We start from the raw sequence: 22,063 nt of genomic DNA on the forward strand, positions 1-22,063 counted from the left end.
TGGATAATGGACTATAGCAGAGAGGCTAGTTGGATAATGGACTGTAGCAGAGAGGCTAGTTGGATAATGGACTATAGCAGAGTGGCTAGTTGGATAATGGACTATAGCAGAGAGGCTAGTTGGATAATGGACTATAGCAGAGAGGCTAGTTGGCTAGTTGGATAATGGACTATAGCAGAGAGGCTAGTTGGCTAGTTGGATAATGGACTATGGCAGAGAGGCTAGTTGGATAATGGACTATGGCAGAGTGGCTAGTTGGATAATGGACTATGGCAGAGAGGCTAGTTGGATAATGGACTATGGCAGAGTGGCTAGTTGGATAATGGACTATAGCAGAGAGGCTAGTTGGATAATGGACTATAGCAGAGTGGCTAGTTGGATAATGGACTATAGCAGAGAGGCTAGTTGGATAATGGACTATAGCAGAGAGGCTAGTTGGATAATGGACTATAGCAGAGAGGCTAGTTGGATAATGCACTATAGCAGAGTGGCTAGTTGGGTAATGGACTATAGCAGAGAGGCTAGTTGGATAATGGAATATGGCAGAGAGGCTAGTTGGATAGTGGACTATGGCAGAGAGGCTAGTTGGATAATGGACTATGGCAGAGAGGCTAGTTGGATAATGGACTATGGCAGAGAGGCTAGTTGGATAATGGACTATAGCAGAGAGGCTAGTTGGATAATGGAATATGGCAGAGAGGCTAGTTGGATAATGGACTATAGCAGAGAGGCTAGTTGGATAATGGAATATGGCAGAGAGGCTAGTTGGATAATGGACTATAGCAGAGAGGCTAGTTGGATAATGGACTATGGCAGAGAGGCTAGTTGGATAATGGAATATGGCAGAGAGGCTAGTTGGATAATGGACTATAGCAGAGAGGCTAGTTGGATAATGGAATATGGCAGAGAGGCTAGTTGGATAATGGACTATAGCAGAGAGGCTAGTTGGATAATGGACTATGGCAGAGAGGCTAGTTGGCTAGTTGGATAATGGACTATGGCAGAGAGGCTAGTTGGCTAGTTGGATAATGGACTATAGCAGAGTGGCTTGTTGGATAATGGACTCTGCATGCAGAATTCTGCAAAAAATATCCTCTGTGTACAACGTAAAACACCAAATAATGCATGCAGAGCAGAATTAGGCCGATACCCGCTAATTATCAAAATCCAGAAAGGAGACGTTAAATTCTACAACCACCTAAAAGGAAGCGATTCCCAAACCTTCCATAACAAAGTCATCACCTACAGAGAGATGAACCTGGAGAAGAGTCCCCTAAGCAAGCTGGTCCTGGGGCTCTGTTCACAAACAGACCCCACAGAGCCCAGGACAGCAACACAATTAGACCCAACCACATCATGAGAAAACTAAAAGATAATTACTTGACACATTGGAAAGAATTAAAACAAAGAAACAGAGCAAACTAGAATGCTATTTGGCCCTAAACAGAGAGTACACAGTGGCAGAATACCTGACCACTGTGACTGACACAAACTTAAGGAAAGCTTTGACTATGTACAGACTCAGTGAGCATAGCCTTGCTATTGAGAAAGATCGCCGTAGGCAGAACTGGCTCTCAAGAGAAGACAGCCTATGTGCACACTGCCCACAAAATGAGGTGGAAACTGAGCTGCACTTCCTAACCTCCTACCAAATGTATGACCATATTAGAGACACATATTTCCCTCAGATTACACAGATCCACAAAGAATTCAAAAACTCCCATATCTACTGGGTGAAATACCACAGTGTGCCATCACAGCAGTAGGATTTGTGACCTGTTGCCACAAGAAAAGGGCAACCAGTGAAGAACAAACACCATTGTAAATACAACCCATATTTATGTTTATTTAATTTCCCTTTTGTACTTTAACTATTTGCGCATCGTTACAACACCGTATATAGAAATAATATGACATTTGAAATGTCTTTATTCTTTTGGAACTTCTGTGAGTGTAATGTTTACTGTTCATTTTTATTTATTTTACTTTTGTTTATTATCTACTTCACTTGCTTTGTCAATGGTAACATATGTTTCCCCATGCCCATAAAGCCCCTTTAAATTGATAAAGGAGAAGAGACAGAGACCGAGGGAGATGAAGAGAGGTTATTCTAGGTCACAGTAGTGTATCCAGTAGTGTATCCAGTCACATCCTGCAGCCTTGCTCTGTGTCAGCTAGCTAATTAACACACTGGTGTCAATTCTTATTCTCCTCCGCTCCCCCCCCCCCTCCGCTTCCCCTAGCTGGATGAATGAAAAGCCATCCTCTCTCTCTCTCGCTCTCTCTCTCTCTCCTGTGTAATTTCTCTGTGGGTATGGGTGGAGAGCTGTCTAGGGGCTGATGGCTTCATCACAGACAGACTGACTGGGCAGCGGAGGGAGGGAGGAAGGGAGGGAGGGATAGAGCCATCCATCACTGACTTTGACCTTACTCCTATCCCTCTCTCCTCTACGTAGAAAAGATGAGATCTGTCTTTTACTAATTAACGGAACCGACTGTAGATGCCATCCTCTCATCCTACCATCCTTCCATCTCTCTTCTTCTCTCTTTTTCACTCTCCGTATTCTTTCCTCCTCTATCCTTCACGCTCCATATTCTTTCCCCCTCTATCCTTCACGCTCCATATTCTTTTCCCCTCTATCCTTCACTCTCCTTATTCTTCCCTCTATTTCTCTTGCATCTTCCTCCCTCTCTTTCCTTCCTCTCTCTTTTGTCCTAGATGTTCGTTGATTGGTGAAAGCCTCCAGTCCTTTTTTAATTAGACTTTAATTTTCCCCCTTTTCTCTCCTTCCCTCCTCCCTCTCTCCTAGTCTCCCCCCTTTCACCTCTTCCTTCTCCCTCTCTCCTAGTCTCCCCCTTTCACCTCTTCCTTCTCCCTCTCTCCTAGTCTCCCCCCTTTCACCTCTTCCTTCTCCCTCTCTCCTAGTCTCCCCCCTTTCACCTCTTCCTTCTCCCTCTCTCCTAGTCTCCCCCCTTTCACCTCTTCCTTCTCCCTCTCTCCTAGTCTCCCCCCTTTCACCTCTTCCTTCTCCCTCTCTCCTAGTCTCCCCCCTTTCACCTCTTCCTTCTCCCTCTCTCCTAGTCTCCCCCCTTTCACCTCTTCCTTCTCCCTCTCTCCTAGTCTCCCCCCTTTCACCTCTTCCTTCTCCTTCATCTCCTCTTTTCTTTTAGTTTGTTCTGTAAAACCAATTCATTCATGTTTTATTCACTGTGGTAGCTATCTGTTGGTGTGCTGTGTAACCTAGATTTACATGTTGCTGCTGTGAGATTATTAAAGATACTCTCTGAAGAGAGGGAGGGTTTCAGATGTTTTCAGAAGATGGACAGGGACTCTGCTGTCCTAGCTTCAGATGCCAGGATAGAGAAGAGATTTGACTGCACTAGGTGTGACGGCCAAGAGACCAGAGTTGGCAGAACGGAGTGCTCAGGTTGGGGTGTAGGGTTGGAGGATAGCCTGAAGATAGGGAGGGGCAGTTCCTCTTGCTGCTCTGTAGATAAGCACCATGGTCTTGTAGTGGATGTGAGCTTTGACTGGAAGCCAGTGGAGTGTGTGGAGGAGCAAGGTGACATGGGAGAACTTTGTAAGGTTGAACCCCAGGTGGGTTGCAGGGTTCTGGATCAGTTGCAGGGGTTTGATGGCACAAGCAGGGAGCCCAGCCAACAGAGAGTTGCAGTAGTCCAGACGGGAGATGACCTGTGTGAAGGAAGGTCATACTACCCCCACAGGAGGCCCTCGTCGCCCCCCCCGCGACACCACCTTTCTCCGAGGACGTTCCCCTCTCCAAAGCACCCCCACTCCCCCCTGCTTTTCTAGGCAATGACGCTCCTCGCTGCACCATGCACCTGGAAAAACACGACCCTCCCCCTCTCAAGATGGCCGTCGTTGGGAGTTCCATTGTAAAAGATGTTGATGGAGCAAAGACATTGTACTTCCCTGGTGTGTGACATCACTCAGGACATTTACGGGTCGTTCTAGACCCAGAGCTGCACACGGTGGTTGTAGATGCTGGTACAAGTGACATGAAGCTGCGGCAATGAGACGGGACTTGGAATACCTGAGAGACAGACTATTGGCTAAGGGCAAGTGGATTGTTTTTCCTGAAACCTATCCCAAAACACGGTCCTGGAATTGATCTCTTCTTCCGGGCTATTTGTACGGGTCTCTTGGATGAAATCAGGACTCTGCTCTGAAAAAAAGCGTTGGATTTTTATTGACTCTGCTTTCGATCAGTTTTGGGAGCGACCACAGTTTGTAAATAGGGGACTTCCTGAATAGGAGCTTGGATGCTGAGTGCTGACATTGAAGAGGTGTAATACCGTAGTGTCCCGGGATCAGAGCACGACGGTATGATTATATGAAATTCTGGATACTGCCTAAACCCGTCTGATCTGAAATCCCTTTTTTTTTTTTTATGTTATTCTAATTCTTGCTTCTCAAACTAACGCAGACATTTTGATTTATTACTGACACCTGGTTTTAAAAAAAAAAAGTCCGACCCTGAAAAATGGATTCTTGGACGTCATTCTGACAAACGTACCTTTTTGCTAACGATTTTTGGAATCAGTTCCAAAATGTATTCCATTTGGATTCCCTGGTGCCGCTAGGGAAGCTTAAAACGCTGAGGATAAATGAGTTCACTGAGGTGTGCAATTGTTTTAATTGACTTTTAATGATGCCTGTGATGTTTCATGTTCTAATGTAATGTACCTGTAGTGGTTTCTTGTATTTTGTCCTCGGGGCACCATCGAAAATGAGACCCCTGTCATCCCCATAACGTTTTGATATGCAACTTTAATTAAGAGAGGCACATAAAGCCTGTTTATGCGTGTTAGTAGTATTATATAGCATGTTAGTAGTATTATATAGCATGTTAGTAGTATTATATATCATGTTAGTAGTATTATATAGCATGTAAGTAGTAGTATTATATAGCATGTAAGTAGTAGTATTATATAGCATGTAAGTAGTAGTATTATATAGCATGTAAGTAGTAGTATTATATAGCATGTAAGTAGTAGTATTATATAGCATATTAGTAGTATTATATAGCATGTTAGTAGTATTATATAGCATGTAAGTAGTAGTATTATATAGCATGTAAGTAATAGTATTATATAGCATGTAAGTAGTAGTATTATATAGCGTGTAAGTAGTAGTATTATATAGCATGTAAGTAGTAGTATTATATAGCATGTTAGTAGTAGTATTATATAGCATGTTAGTAGTAGTATTATATAGCATGTTAGTAGTAGTATTATATAGCATGTTAGTAGTAGTATTATATAGCAAGTTAGTAGTAGTATTATATAGCATGTGTAGTATTATATAGCACGTTAGTAGTAGTATTATATTTACATTTACATTTAAGTCATTTAGCAGACGCTCTTATCCAGAGCGACTTACAAATTGGTGGATTCACCTTATGATATCCAGTGGAACAACCACTTTACAATAGTGCATCTAAATATTTTAAGGGGGGGGGTTAGAAGGATTACTTTATCCTATCCTAGGTATTCCTTAAAGAGGTGGGGTTTCAGGTGTCTCCGGACGGTGGTGATTGACTCCGCTGTCCTGGCGTCGTGAGGAAGCTTGTTCCACCATTGGGGTGCCAGAGCAGCGAATAGTTTTGACTGGGCTGAGCGGGAACTGTGCTTCCTCAGAGGTAGGGAGGCGAGCAGGCCAGAGGTGGATGAACGCAGTGCCCTTGTTTGGGTGTAGGGCCTGATCAGAGCCTGAAGGTACGGAGGTGCCGTTCCCCTCACAGCTCCGTAGGCAAGCACCATGGTCTTGTAGCGGATGCGAGCTTCAACAGGGAGCCAGTGGAGAGAGCGGAGGAGCGGGGTGACGTGAGAGAACTTGGGAAGGTTGAACACCAGACGGGCTGCGGCGTTCTGGATGAGTTGTAGGGGTTTAATGGCACAGGCAGGGAGCCCAGCCAACAGCGAGTTGCAGTAATCCAGACGGGAGATGACAAGTGCCTGGATTAGGACCTGCGCCGCTTCCTGTGTGAGGCAGGGTCGTACTCTGCGAATGTTGTAGAGCATGAACCTACAGGATCGGGTCACTGCCTTGATGTTAGTAGAGAACGACAAGGTGTTGTCCAGGGTCACGCCAAGGTTCTGAGCACTCTGGGAGGAGGACACAATGGCGTTGTCAACCGTGATGGCGAGATCATGGAACGGGCAGTCCTTCCCCGGGAGGAAGAGCAGCTCCGTCTTGCCGAGGTTCAGCTTGAGGTGGTGAGCCGTCATCCACACTGATATGTCTGCCAGACATGCAGAGATGCGATTCGCCACCTGGTTATCAGAAGGGGGAAAGGAGAAGATTAATTGTGTGTCGTCTGCATAGCAATGATAGGAGAGACCATGTGAGGATATGACAGAGCCAAGTGACTTGGTGTATAGCGAGAATAGGAGAGGGCCTAGAACAGAGCCCTGGGGGACACCAGTGGTGAGAGCACGTGGTGCGGAGACAGATTCTCGCCACGCCACCTGGTAGGAGCGACCTGTCAGGTAGGACGCAATCCAAGCGTGGGCCGCGCCGGAGATGCCCAACTCGGAGAGGGTGGAGAGGAGGATCTGATGGTTCACCGTATCAAAGGCAGCAGATAGGTCTAGGAGGATGAGAGCAGAGGAGAGTTAGCTTTAGCAGTGCGGAGAGCCTCCGTGACACAGAGAAGAGCAGTCTCAGTTGAATGACCAGTCTTGAAACCTGACTGATTTGGATCAAGAAGGTCATTCTGAGAGAGATAGCAGGAGAGCTGGCCAAGGACGGCACGTTCAAGAGTTTTAGAGAGAAATGAAAGAAGGGATACTGGTCTGTAGTTGTTGACTTCGGAGGGATCGAGTGTAGGTTTTTTCAGAAGGGGTGCAACTCTCGCTCTCTTGAAGACGGAAGGGACGTAGCCAGCGGTCAAGGATGAGTTGATGAGCGAGGTGAGGTAAGGGAGAAGGTCTCCGGAAATGGTCTGGAGAAGAGAGGAGGGGATAGGGTCAAGCGGGCAGGTTGTTGGGCGACCGTCCGTCACAAGACGCGAGATTTCATCTGGAGAGAGAGGGGAGAAAGAGGTCAAAGCACAGGGTAGGGCAGTGTGAGCAGGACCAGCGGTGTCGTTTGACTTAGTAAACGAGGATCGGATGTCGTCAACCTTCTTTTCAAAATGGTTGACGAAGTCATCCGCGGGGAGGGGGAGGAGGATTCAGGAGGGAGGAGAAGGTGGCAAAGAGCTTCCTAGGGTTAGAGGCAGATGCTTGGAATTTAGAGTGGTAGAAAGTGGCTTTAGCAGCAGAGACAGAAGAGGAAAATGTAGAGAGGAGGGAGTGAAAGGACGCCAGGTCCGCAGGGAGGCGAGTTTTCCGTCATTTCCGCTCGGCTGCCCGGAGCCCTGTTCTGTGAGCTCGCAATGAGTCGTCGAGCCACGGAGCAGGAGGGGAGGACCGAGCCGGCCTGGAGGATAGGGGACATAGAGAATCAAAGGATGTAGAAAGGGAGGAGAGGAGGGTTGAGGAGGCAGAATCAGGGGATAGGTTGGAGAAGGTTTGAGAAGAGGGAAGAGATGATAGGATGGAAGAGGAGACAGTAGCGGGAGAGAGAGAGCGAAGGTTGGGACGGCGCAATACCATCCGAGTAGGGGCAGAGTGAGAAGTGTTGGATGAGAGCGAGAGGGAAAAGGATACAAGGTAGTGGTCGGAGACTTGGAGGGGAGTTGCAATGAGATTAGTGGACGAACAGCATCTAGTAAAGATGAGGTCAAGCGTATTGCCTGCCTTGTGAGTAGGGGGGAAGGTGAGAGGGTGAGGTCAAAAGAGGAGAGGAGTGGAAAGGAGGAGGCAGAGAGGAATGAGTCAAAGGTAGACGTGGGGAGGTTAAAGTCACCCAGAACTGTGAGAGGTGAGCCATCCTCAGGAAAGGAACTTATCAAGACGTCAAGCTCATTGATGAACTCTCCAAGGGAACCTGGAGGGCGATAAATGATAAGGATGTTAAGCTTGAAAGGGCTGGTAACTGTGACAGCATGGAATTCAAATGAGGAGATAGACAGATGGGTCAGGGGAGAAAGAGAGAATGTCCACTTGGGAGAGATGAGGATTCCAGTGCCACCACCCCGCTGGCCAGATGCTCTCGGGGTATGCGAGAACACGTGGTCAGACGAGGAGAGAGCAGTAGGAGTAGCAGTGTTATCTGTGGTAATCCATGTTTCCGTCAGTGCCAAGAAGTCGAGGTGCTGGAGGGTAGCACAGGCTGAGATGAACTCTGCCTTGTTGGCCGCAGACCGGCAGTTCCAGAGGCTGCCGGAGACCTGGAACTCCACGTGGGTCGTGCGCGCTGGGACCACCAGGTTAGAGTGGCAGCGGCCACGCGGTGTGAAGCGTTTGTGTGGCCTGTGCAGAGGGGAGAGAACAGGGATAGACAGACACATAGTTGACAGGCTACAGAAGAGGCTACGCTAATGCAAAGGAGATTGGAATGACAAGTGGACTACACTTCTCGAATGTTCAGAAAGTTAAGCTTATGTTGCAAAAATTTTATTGACTAAAATGACGAAGATGATACAGTACTGCTGGCTGGTGAAGTATGCTAGCTAGCAGTGGCTGCGTTGTTGACTTTGTTTGAACGTGTAGCTGGCTAGGTAACCTCGATAGTTTCAGTACTACACCTTATCATGATACAAAAGCAACTATGTAGCTAGCTAACATAACACTAATCAAGTCGTTCCTTTTAATGTATTTAGTTTCTACAATTCTGCTCGTCGGTAATAGTTGGCTAGGTTTGGAAAAATGGCGTCGCGGGAGACGAAAATAGCTGGCTAGCTAACCTCGATAATTACTCTAAACTACACCATTATCAAACTATGACAAAGACAACTAACACTGCACTAGTCAAATCGTTCCGTTGTAATGTATTAGTTTTTATAGTGCTGCTAGTCAGTAAAGGTTGGCTAGCTAGCAGTGGGTTTGATGATGACTAGGTGTGTTGACTAAGTCTGGAGTCTGGACAACGGCGTCGCGTCGCGGCTGGCTAGCTAACCTTGATAATTACTCTAAACTACACAATTATCTTAGATACAAAGACAGCAAAGACAGCTATGTAGCTAGCTAGCACTATACTAATCAAGTCGTTCCGTTGTAATGTAATAGTTTCTACAGTGCTGCTAGTCGGTAGAAGTTGGCTAGTTGGCTAGCTAGCAGTGTTGACTAAGTTAGGAGGACGAAAACAGCTGGCTGGCTAGCTAACCTCGATAATTACTCTAAACTACACAATTATCTTTGATACAAAGGCGGCTATGTAGCTAGCTAAGAATAAATTGCTCAGATCAAACAAATCAAACCGTTGTAATGTAATGAAATGTAATATTACCTGTGGAGCGAAGCGAAGTGCGACTACCCGCTCCAAACCCGGAGCGGGTTTGGAGCGGGTAGCACGGTGATAGTAGTGGTAGTAGTAGTATTATATAGCACGGTAGTAGTAGTATTATATAGCACGGTAGTAGTTGTATTATATAGCATGTTAGTAGTAGTATTATTATATAGCATGTTAGTAGTATTATATAGCACGTTAGTAGTAGTATTATATAGCACGTTAGTAGTAGTATTATATAGCATGTTAGCAGTAGTATTATATAGCATGTTAGCAGTAGTATTATATAGCATGTTAGCAGTAGTATTATATAGCATGTTAGTAGTATTATTATATAGCACGTTAGTAGTATTATTATATAGCACGTTAGTAGTATTATTATATAGCACGTTAGTAGTATTATTATATAGCATGTTAGTAGTAGTATTATATAGCATGTTAGTAGTAGTATTATATAGCATGTTAGCAGTAGTATTATATAGCATGTTAGTAGTAGTATTATATAGCATGTTAGCAGTAGTATTATATAGCATGTTAGCAGTAGTATTATATAGCATGTTAGTAGTAGTATTATATAGCATGTTAGTAGTAGTATTATATAGCATGTTAGTAGTAGTATTATATAGCATGTTAGTAGTAGTATTATATAGCATGTTAGTAGTAGTATTATATAGCATGTTAGTAGTAGTATTATATAGCATGTTAGTAGTAGTATTATATAGCATGTTAGTAGTAGTATTATATAGCATGTTAGTAGTAGTATTATATAGCACTCTAGCGGTAGTATTATATAGCATGGTAGCGGTAGTATTATATAGCGCGGTAGTATTATATAGCGCGGTAGTATTATATAGCGCGGTAGTATTATATAGCGCGGTAGCGGTAGTATTTTATTTATTTTTATTTCACCTTTATTTAACCAGGTAGGCAAGTTGAGAACAAGTTCTCATTTACAATTGCGACCTGGCCAAGATAAAGCGAAGCAGTTCGACAACTTTCAAAAACACAGAGTTACACATGGAGTAAAACAACATACAATCAATGATGCAGTAGAAAAAAATAAGACTATACACTGTGAGATAAGGGAGGTAAAGGCAAAGAAGGCCATGGTGGCAAAGTAAATAAAGTATAGCAAGTAAAACACTGGAATGGTAGATTTTTAGTTTGAAGAAAGTGCAAAGTAGAAATAGAAATAATGGGGTGCAAAGGAGCAAAATAAACAAAATAAATAAATACAGTAGGGAAGATGTAGTTGTTTGCGCGCTAGCGGTAGTATTATATAGCGCGGTAGTATTTTATAGCGCGGTAGTATTTTATAGCGCGGTAGTATTATATAGCGCGGTAGTATTATATAGCGCGCTAGTATTATATAGCGCGCTAGTATTATATAGCGCGCTAGTATTATATAGCGCGCTAGTATTATATAGCGCGCTAGCAGTAGTATTATATAGCGCGCTAGCAGTAGTATTATATAGCGCGGTAGTATTATATAGCGCGGTAGTAGTATATAGCGCGGTAGTATTATATAGCGCGGTAGTATTATATAGTGCGGTAGTATTATATAGCGCAGTAGTATTATAGTAGTAGTATTATATAGCACTCTAGCGGTAGTATTATATAGCGCGGTAGTATTCTATAGTGCGGTAGTATTATATAGCGCTGTAGTATTATATAGCGCGGTAGCGGTAGTATTATATAGTGCGGTAGTATTATATAGCGTGGTAGTATTATATAGCGCGGCAGCATTATATAGCCCGTTAGCAGTAGTGTTATATAGCGCAGTAGTATTATATAGCACGGTAGTATTATATAGCGCAGTAGTATTATATAGCGCGGTAGTATTATATAGCGTTGTAGTATTATATAGCGCGGTAGTATTATATAGCGCAATAGTATTATATAGCGCAGTATTATTATATAGCGCAGTAGTATTATAGTAGTAGTATTATATAGCACTCTAGCGGTAGTATTCTATAGCGCGGTAGTATTATATAGCGCAGTATTATTATATAGCGCAGTAGTATTATATAGCACGCTAGCAGTAGTAGTATATAGCGCGGTAGTATTATAGGAGGCATGAGGACTGCAGATGTGGCCAGGGCAATAAATTGCAATGTCCGTACTGTGAGACGCCTAAGACAGCACTACAGGGAGACAGGACGGACAGCCGATCGTCCTCGCAGCTGATCGTCCTCGCACGGTCCCGTGTGGCTCAGTAGGTAGACTCCAGCCACCTTAGTCATAGACTGTTCTCTCTGCTACCGCATGGCAAGCGGTACCGGAGCACCAAGTCTAGGACCAAGAGGCTTCTAAACAGCTTCTACCCCCCAAGTCATAAGACTCCTGAACATCTAATCAAATGGCTACCCAGACTATTTGCATTGCCCCCCCCTCTCTTCTACGCTGCTGCTACTCTGTTATTATCTATGCATAGTCACTTTAATAACTCTACCTACATGTACATATTACCTCAATTTTATTATATATATGTGATGTTAGACTAATCTTAAGTACTGTAAACACAGATAAAGGATGTTTTTATATATCTCTCTCGGTCTCTGAATTTATTGGCATGGGAAACATATGTCAACGTCGCTAAAGGAAGTTTATTTGTATTTATTTTACCAGGTAAGTTGACTGAGAACACATTCTCATTTACAGCAACGACCTGGGGAATAGTTACAGCGGGGAGGAGGAGGGGGGGTATGTGAAGTAGATAATAAACAATAGAAATTTCCAGTAAATATTACACTCACAGACGTTCCAAAAATAATCTAAGTTTCAAGTGTCATATGTTGTAATGATGTACAAAAGGGGAAATAAATAAACATAAATATGGGTTGTATTTACAATGGTGTTTGTTCTTCACTGGTTGACCTTTTCTTGTGGCAACAGGTCACACATCTTGCTGCTGTGATGTCACACTGTGGTATTTCACCCAGTAGATATGGGAGTTTATCAAAATTGGGTTTTACAAATTACAAATTCTTTGTGGATCTGTGTAATCTGAGGGAAATATGTGTCTCTAATATGGTCATCCATAGGGTAGGAGGTTAGGAAGTGCAGCTCAGTTTCTACCTCGTTTTGTGGGCAGTGTGCACATAGCCTGTCTTCTCTTGAGAGCCATGTCTGCCTACGGCGGCCTTTCTCAATAGCAAGGCTATGCTCACTGAGTCTGTACACAGTCAAAGATTTCCTTAAATTTGGGTCAGTCACAGTGGTCAGGTATTCTGCCACCGTGTACTCTCTGTTTAGGGACAAATAGCATATCTCTCCCCCTCTCTCTCTCTCTCTCTCTCTCTCTCTCTCTAGTTGGGAAGTATTGAGGTTCCTGCTGTCTAATCTCAGATGGTGGATGGAAGAGTATCGCTTCGATGGCTTCAGGTTCGACGGCGTCTCATCCATGCTCTACCACCACCACGGCATCGGTGAGATGTGTGTGTTAGTGCGTGCATGTGTCTTTCTCCCCATCATATCACTGTTCAAACCAGACAGGCTTTTGAGTTATGCAACTCTCAGTAGACACTCACACAGTTATGTACCTCTCAATATAAAGAGATGAAAAGATAGAGTAGGCGTGAGAAGGAGATACTGCAGTTGGTGAGTAATGTTTGAGACCTTGGCGTTCCAAGTGAATAGAAGTGAGAATCTGTCTTTCTGAACTAAACTGATCTCTCTCTCTCTCTCTCTCTCTCTCTCTCTCTCTCGCTCTGTCTCTCTCTGTCCTGTCCTCTGTCTCTCTCTGTCCTCTGTCTCTCTCTGTCTCTCTCTGTCCTCTGTCCTCTCTCTGTCTCTGTTCTCTCTCTGTTGTCTCTGTTCTGTCTCTCTCTCTCTGTCTCTGTTGTCTCTGCCTCTGTCCTCTGTATCTCTGTCTCCTCTCTCTTTCTGTTCTCTCTCTGTTCTCTCTCTCTCTGTTCTCTCTTTGTCCTCTGTATCTCTGTCCTCTCTCGTTCGTTCTTCCTCTCGCTCTCTCTGTCCTCTCCACAGCCATGTCTTTCTCTGGTGGTTACAGTGAGTACTTTGGAATGCAGGTTGATGAGGACTCGATCATACATCTGATGCTCTCCAACCACATCCTACACGCACTCTACCCTGACTGCATTACCATCGCAGAGGTAATGTCACACACCTAATCTAGGACCTATCAGTTCAGGAAAATCAAGAGATCATTCTGGCGTCTTCTCATCTCATTGTCTCAGATGTAAAACTCATCCTTCACATACTCCACCCAACTTGTGGTTCCACTCTAGTTTGCCATATGGGACAGATGGTTGGTCTAATCTGTGTTATAAGACATCATCTAATCACACTTTCAGACTAGACTCAGAAAAGGTCTAGAGAATCAGAGATAATACACTTCCATCTAGAGAATCAGAGATAATACACTTCCATCTATAGAGAATCAGAGATAATACACTTCCATCTATAGAGAATCAGAGATAATACACTTCCATCTATAGAGAATCAGAGATAATACACGTCCGTCTAGAGATAATACACGTCCGTCTAGAGATGATACACTAACGTCTAGAGATGATACACTTCCGTCTAGAGATGATACACTTCCGTCTAGAGAATCAGAGATAATACACTTCCATCTATAGAGAATCAGAGATAATACACTTCCGTCTAGAGAATCAGAGATTATACACTCCCGCCTAGAGATGATACACTTCCGTCTAGAGATGATACACTTCCGCCTAGAGAATCAGAGATGATACACTTCCGCCCAGAGGTGATACACTCCCGCCCAGAGGTGATACACTCCCGCCCAGAGGTGATACACTCCCGCCCAGAGGTGATACACTCCCGCCCAGAGGTGATACACTCCCGCCCAGAGGTGATACACTCCCGCCCAGAGGTGATACACTCCCGCCCAGAGGTGATACACTCCCGCCCAGAGGTGATACACTCCCGCCCAGAGGTGATACACTCCCGCCCAGAGGTGATACACTCCCGCCCAGAGGTGATACACTCCCGCCCAGAGGTGATACACTCCCGCCCAGAGGTGATACACTCCCGCCCAGAGGTGATACACTCCCGCCCAGAGGTGATACACTCCCGCCTAGAGGTGATACACTTCCGCCCAGAGAATCAGAGATGATACACTTCTGCCCAGAGGTGATACACTTCCGCCCAGAGGTGATACACTTCCGCCCAGAGGTGATACACTTCCGCCCAGAGGTGATACACTTCCGCCCAGAGGTGATACACTTCCGCCCAGAGGTGATACACTTCCGTCTAGAGAATCAGAGATGATACACTTCTGCCCAGAGGTGATACACTTCCGCCCAGAGGTGATACACTTCCGTCTAGAGAATCAGAGGTGATACACTCCCGCCCAGAGGTGATACACTCCCGCCCAGAGGTGATACACTCCCGCCCAGAGGTGATACACTCCCGCCCAGAGGTGATACACTCCCGCCCAGAGGTGATACACTCCCGCCCAGAGGTGATACACTCCCGCCCAGAGGTGATACACTCCCATACACTCCCGCCCAGAGGTGATACACTCCCGCCCAGAGGTGATACACTCCCGCCCAGAGGTGATACACTCCCGCCCAGAGGTGATACACTCCCGCCCAGAGAATCAGAGATGATACACTCCCGCCCAGAGGTGATACACTCCCGTCCAGAGGTGATACACTCCCGTCCAGAGGTGATACACTCCCGCCCAGAGGTGATACACTCCCGCCCAGAGGTGATACACTCCCGCCCAGAGGTGATACACTCCCGCCCAGAGGTGATACACTCCCGCCCAGAGGTGATACACTCCCGCCCAGAGGTGATACACTCCCGCCCAGAGGTGATACACTTCCGCCCAGAGGTGATACACTTCCGCCCAGAGGTGATACACTTCCGCCCAGATCAGTGGTCACCAACCAAGGAATTTCTAGTCGATCGATTTTTGTTTGTATTGGTCTTGCGCTGTTGACGGCTGGTGCCCCCCATTCAGCTGTAGTGCTGCCCTGCGTGCCTGGAAGGCCAAGTGTTCCCATTTTCAACCATTTCATGTGTCTGACGGTACAAACCCTTGTCGGCGGGCCCGGAGGGCAGATCAAGTGCGCTATAGGCCTACCGTTGGCCAGTAGGATGGCTCAGATGAACGCGCTATAGGCCTACCGTTGGCCAGTAGGATGGCTCAGATGAACGCGCTATAGGCCTACCGTTGGCCAGTAGGATGGCTCAGATGAACGCGCTACAGGCCTACCGTTGGCCAGTAGGATGGCTCAGATGAACGCGCTATAGGCCTACCGTTGGCCAGTAGGATGGCTCAGATGAACGCGCTATAGGCCTACCGTTGGCCAGTAGGATGGCTCAGATGAACGTGCTATAGGCCTACCGTTGGCCAGTAGGATGGCTCAGATGAACGTGCTACAGGCCTACCGTTGGCCAGTAGGATGGCTCAGATGAACGCGCTACAGGCCTACCGTTGGCCAGTAGGATGGCTCAGATGAATGTGCTATAGGCCTACCGTTGGCCAGTAGGATGGCTCAGATGAACGTGCTATAGGCCTACCGTTGGCCAGTAGGATGGCTCAGATGAACGTGCTATAGGCCTACCGTTGGCCAGTAGGATGGCTCAGATGAACGTGCTATAGGCCTACCGTTGGCCAGTAGGATGGCTCAGATGAACGTGCTATAGGCCTACCGTTGGCCAGTAGGATGGCTCAGATGAACGTGCTATAGGCCTACCGTTGGCCAGTAGGATGGCTCAGATGAACGTGCTATAGGCCTACCGTTGGCCAGTAGGATGGCTCAGATGAACGTGCTATAGGTCTACCGTTGGCCAGTAGGATGGCTCAGATGAACGTGCTATAGGCCTACCGTTGGCCAGTAGGATGGCTCAGATGAACGCGCTATAGGCCTACCGTTAGCCAGTAGGATGGCTCAGATGAATGTGCTATAGGCCTACCGTTGGCCAGTAGGATGGCTCAGATGAACGCGCTATAGGCCTACCGTTGGCCAGTAGGATGGCTCAGATGAACGTGTCTGCAGTGAAGTAGTGTGCGTTAAAGAAAGCTACGGAGAAGTTGATACTGTGAGATTTCAAAACATCTAAAACCTCTCCTCGGATGAATGAGTAGGAAAGTGTATCGATAGGTTGTCTCTGTCGGTGTCGCTGCCGGTGTCGCTGCCGGTGTCTCTGCCGGTGTCTCTGCCGGTGTCGCTGCCGGTGTCGCTGTCGCTGCCGGTGTCGCTGCCGGTGTCTCTGTCGGTGTCTCTGTCGGTGTCGCTGCCGGTGTCGCTGTCGGTGTCGCTGTCGGTGTCTCTGTCGGTGTCTCTGTCGGTGTCTCTGTCGGTGTCGGTGTCGCTGCCGGTGTCGCTGCCGGTGTCGCTGCCGGTGTCGCTGCCGGTGTCGCTGCCGGTGTCTCTGCCGGTATCGCTGCCGGTGTCGCTGCCGGTGTCTCTGTCGGTGTCTCTGCCGGTGTCTCTGTCGGTGTCGCTGCCGGTGTCGCTGCCGGTGTCGGTGCCGGTGTCGCTGCCGGTGTCGCTGTCGCTGCCGGTGTCGCTGCCGGTGTCGCTGTCGCTGCCGGTGTCGGTGTCGCTGCCGGTGTCGGTGTTGTTAGCTGCTTGGGTCTTTTTTTAATATCGAGAAATATTTCACATTCTCTGTTCATAGGAGTAACAACAGATCTATTACCACTGTGATCATATAGTCTACCTCATATTGAAATATATGTATATTTAAATGGCCTGAACAACAATGCATTGGCAGGGCAATTCAAGCATAGCCAGTATACAGTGATAATGTATTGATCCTATAGCTCACTGTACAAACCTCATTGATACAGAACTGTTTTTAATTGGTTAATGTTGCATAGGATTATGTTATTTAAGTCATGTTAAAATAACATCTGAGCGGTTGATCTCAGCTTGCATTTTGACTTTGTCTCACCCTCTGTCTCTCTCTCTCTCTCTCTCTGTCTCTCTCTCTCTCTCTCTGTCTGTGTCTCTCTCTGTCTGTGTCTCTCTCTGTCTGTGTCTCTCTCTTGTCTGTGTCTCTCTCTCTCTGTCTGTGTCTCTCTCTCTCTGTCTGTGTCTCTCTCTCTCTGTCTGTGTCTCTCTCTCTCTGTCTGTGTCTCTCTCTCTGTCTGTGTCTGTCTGTCTGTCTGTCTGTCTGTCTGTCTGTCTGTCTGTCTGTCTGTCTGTCTGTCTGTCTGTCTGTCTGTCTGTCTTTGTCTCTCTCTCTCTCTGTCTTTGTCTCTCTCTCTCTCTGTCTTTGTCTCTCTCTCTCTCTGTCTTTGTCTCTCTCTCTCTCTGTCTTTGTCTCTCTCTCTCTGTCTGTGTCTCTCTCTCTCTCTGTCTGTGTCTCTCTCTGTCTGTGTCTCTCTCTGTCTGTGTCTCTCTCTGTCTGTGTCTCTCTCTGTCTGTGTCTCTCTCTGTCTGTGTCTCTCTGTCTCTCTCTCTCTGTCTCTCTGTCTCTCTAGGATGTATCAGGAATGCCAGGGTTGTGTAAGTCAGTGAAGAATGGAGGGCTTGGCTTTGACTACAGACTCAACATGGCTGTACCTGACAAGTGGATCCAGGTGTGTGATATTGAGTGATATCTCTAATCAATTCAATCATGAAGCTGAATGACTCTGTCTCTAGCAACCTGTTATCTGGCCCAGAAACACTGGTCTTCATGGCTGGTTTTACTCAGTACTTTGTGTGGATAGTCCCATATAGATGTTCTACAGATGGTCCCATATAGATGTTCTACAGATGGTCCCATATAGATGTTCTACAGATGGTCCCATATAGATGTTCTACAGATGGTCCCATATAGATGTTCTACAGATGGTCCCATATAGATGTTCTACAGATGGTCCCATATAGATGTTCTACAGATGGTCCCATATAGATGTTCTACAGATGGTCCCATATAGATGTTCTACAGATGGTCACATATAGATGTTCTACAGATGGTCCCATATAGATGTTCTACAGATGGTCCTATATAGATGTTCTACAGATGGTCCCATATAGATGTTCTACAGATGGTCCCATATAGATGTTCTACAGATGGTCCCATATAGATGTTCTACAGATGGTCCCATATAGATGTTCTACAGATGGTCCCATATAGATGTTCTACAGATGGTCCCATATAGATGTTCTACAGATGGTCCCATATAGATGTTCTACAGATGGTCCCATATAGATGGTCCCATATAGATGTTCTACAGATGGTCCCATATAGATGTTCTACAGATGGTCCCATATAGATGTTCTACAGATGGTCCCATATAGATGTTCTACAGATGGTCTCATACAGATGGTCTACAGATTGTCCCATATATATGCTCTACAGATGGTCCCATATATATGCTCTACAGATGGTCCCATATAGATGTTCTACAGATGGTCCCATATAGATGTTCTACAGATGGTCCCATATAGATGGTCTACAGATGGTTCCATATAGATGTTCTACAGATGGTCCCATATAGATGTTCTACAGATGGTCCCATATAGATGTTCTACAGATGGTTCCATATAGATGTTCTACAGATGGTTCCATATGGATGTTCTACAGATGGTTCCATATTGATGTTCTACAGATGGTCATACTAACAACTATCTGTTGATAAGCAACTGCTTGCTAAGGTTACAGTAAGGATTATGTTTAGGGTTATGGTTATGGTTAGGGTTAGGGTAAAGGTTATGGTTAGTGTTAGGGTAAAGGTTATGGTTAGGGTTAGGGTAAAGGTTATGGTTAGGGTTAGGGTAAAGGTTATGGTTAGGGTAAAGGTTATGGTTAGGGTTAGGGTAAAGGTTATGGTTAGGGTTAGGGTAAAGGTTATGGTTAGGGTTAGGGTTATGGTTAGGGTTAGGGTAAAGGTTAATGTTAGGGTTAGGGTAAAGGTTATGGTTAGGGTTAATGTTATGGTTAGGGTTAGGGTAAAGGTTATGGTTAGGGTAAAGGTTAGTGGATAGTTATTTGAAATGTTGTTGACAGTTATTAAACGTTTACTGACGATCTATAAACAATACATTTATTTTATACCCCTTTTTCTCAACAATTACGATCTTGTCTCATCGCTGCAACTCCACTACGGGCTCAGGAGAGGCGAAGGTCGAGCCATGCGTCCTCCGAAAGATGACCCGCCAAACCGCGCTCATTAACACCCACCCACTTAACCCCGGGAAGTCGGCCGCACCAATGTGTCGGAGGAAACACCGTTCAAATGACCACCGAAGTCAGCCTGCAGGCGTCCGGCCCACCACAAGGAGTCGCTAGAGCGCGATGAGCCAAGTGAAGCCTCCTCCCCGGTCAAACCCTCCCCTAACCCAATTGTGCGCCGCTCTGAGACTCCCGATCACGGCCGGTTGTGATACAGTCTGTAATAATGCCTCTAGCACTGCGATGCTGCACCACTCGGGAGGCCCTAGAAACCATCTACTATCCCAATAAATGGTTGTCCTCCACTCTATCCAGTGTCTGTTTGAAGTCACTAATGAAGTGTGTATTAATTCTACTGACTGAAGAACACATGGTCTCTCCTCTCGACAACCTGTCTCTCCTCTCGACAACCTGTCTCTCCTCTCGACAACCTGTCTCTCCTCTCGACAACCTGTCTCTCCTCTCGACAACCTGTCTCTCCTCTCGACAACCTGTCTCTCCTCTCGACATCATGTCTCTCCTCTCGACATCATGTCTCTCCTCTCGACAACCTGTCTCTCCTCTCGACAACCTGTCTCTCCTCTCGACAACCTGTCTCTCCTCTCGACAACCTGTCTCTCCTCTCGACAACCTGTCTCTCCTCTCGACATCATGTCTCTCCTCTCGACATCATGTCTCTCCTCTCGACATCATGTCTCTCCTCTCGACATCATGTCTCTCCTCTCGACAACCTGTCTCTCCTCTCGACATCATGTCTCTCCTCTCGACAACCTGTCTCTCCTCTCGACATCATGTCTCTCCTCTCGACAACCTGTCTCTCCTCTCGACAACCTGTCTCTCCTCTCGACAACCTGTCTCTCCTCTCGACAACCTGTCTCTCCTCTCGCTTTCTCCTCTCGACAACCTGTCTCTCCTCTCGACAACCTGTCTCTCCTTTCGCTCTCTCCTCTCGACAACCTGTCTCTCCTCTCGACAACCTGTCTCTCCTCTCGACAACCTGTCTCTCCTCTCGACATCATGTCTCTCCTCTCGACAACATGTCTCTCCTCTCGACAACCTGTCTCTCCTCTCGACAACCTGTCTCTCCTCACGACAACCTGTCTCTCCTCTCGACAACCTGTCTCTCCTCTCGCTCTCTCTTCTCGACAACCTGTCTCTCCTCTCGACAACCTGTCTCTCCTCTCACTCTCTCTTCTCGACAACCGGTCTCTCCTCTCGACAACCTGTCTCTCCTCTCGCTTTCTCCTCTCGACAACCTGTCTCTCCTCTCGACAACCTGTCTCTCCTCACGACAACCTGTCTCTCCTCTCGCTCTCTCTTCTCGACAACCTGTCTCTCCTCTCAACAACCTGTCTCTCCTCTCACTCTCTCTTCTCGACAACCTGTCTCTCCTCTCGACAACCTGTCTCTCCTCTCGCTCTCTTCTCGACAACCTGTCTCTCCTCTCGACAACCTGTCTCTCCTCTCGGTCTCTCCTCTCGACAACCTGTCTCTCCTCTCGACAACCTGTCTCTCCTCTCGCTCTCTCCTTTCGACAACCTGTCTCTCCTCTCGCTCTCTCCTCTCGACAACCTGTCTCTCCTCTCGACAACCTGTCTCTCCTCTCGCTCTCTCCTCTCGACAACCTGTCTCTCCTCTCGACAACCTGTCTCTCCTCTCGACAACCTGTCTCTCCTCTCGACAACATGTCTCTCCTCTCGACAACCGGTCTCTCCTCTCGCTCTCTCCTCTCGACAACCTGTCTCTCCTCTCGACAACCTGTCTCTCCTCTCGCTCTCTCCTCTCGACAACCTGTCTCTCCTCTCGACAACCTGTCTCTCCTCTCGCTCTCTCCTCTCGACAACATGTCTCTCCTCTCGACAACCTGTCTCTCCTCTCGACAACCTGTCTCTCCTCTCGACAACCTGTCTCTCCTCTCGACAACCTGTCTCTCCTCTCGCTTTCTCCTCTCAACAACCTGTCTCTCCTCTCGACAACCTGTCTCTCCTCTCGACAACCTGTCTCTCCTCTCGACAACATGTCTCTCCTCTCGACAACCTGTCTCTCCTCTCGACAACCTGTCTCTCCTCTTGCTCTCTCCTCTCGACAACCTGTCTCTCCTCTTGCTCTCTCCTCTCAACAACCTGTCTCTCCTCTCGACAACCTGTCTCTCCTCTCGCTCTCTCCTCTCGCTCTCTCCTCTCAACAACCTGTCTCTCCTCTCGACAACCTGTCTCTCCTCTCGCTCTCTCCTCTCGCTCTCTCCTCTCAACAACCTGTCTCTCCTCTCGACAACCTGTCTCTCCTCTCGCTCTCTCCTCTCGCTCTCTCCTCTCAACAACCTGTCTCTCCTCTCGACAACCGGTCTCTCCTCTCGCTCTCTCCTCTCGCTCTCTCCTCTCAACAACCTGTCTCTCCTCTCGCTCTCTCCTCTCGCTCTCTCCTCTCAACAACCTGTCTCTCCTCTCGCTCTCTCCTCTTGCTCTCTCCTCTCAACAACATGTCTCTCCTCTCAACAACCTGTCTCTCCTCTCGACAACCTGTCTCTCCTCTTGCTCTCTCCTCTCGACAACCTGTCTCTCCTCTCGCTCTCTCCTCTCGCTCTCTCCTCTCAAC

General features: G+C 46.8%; 1 protein-coding gene across 1 annotated transcript in view; it reads left to right on the top strand.

Annotated features, from left to right (window-relative positions):
- Positions 1-22,063, top strand: part of gbe1a (glucan (1,4-alpha-), branching enzyme 1a) — a 154,348-nt gene that overhangs the window by 78,613 nt on the left and 53,672 nt on the right. The window contains exons 8-10 of the mRNA XM_014129886.2: positions 12,671-12,786; positions 13,346-13,473; positions 17,790-17,888. Coding sequence (XP_013985361.2) covers positions 12,671-12,786; positions 13,346-13,473; positions 17,790-17,888 — 343 coding nt within the window. The remainder of the gene's footprint in view (positions 1-12,670; positions 12,787-13,345; positions 13,474-17,789; positions 17,889-22,063) is intronic.

Source organism: Salmo salar, chromosome ssa11, assembly GCF_905237065.1.
Source record: "Salmo salar chromosome ssa11, Ssal_v3.1, whole genome shotgun sequence".
Lineage (NCBI taxonomy): Eukaryota > Metazoa > Chordata > Actinopteri > Salmoniformes > Salmonidae > Salmo > Salmo salar.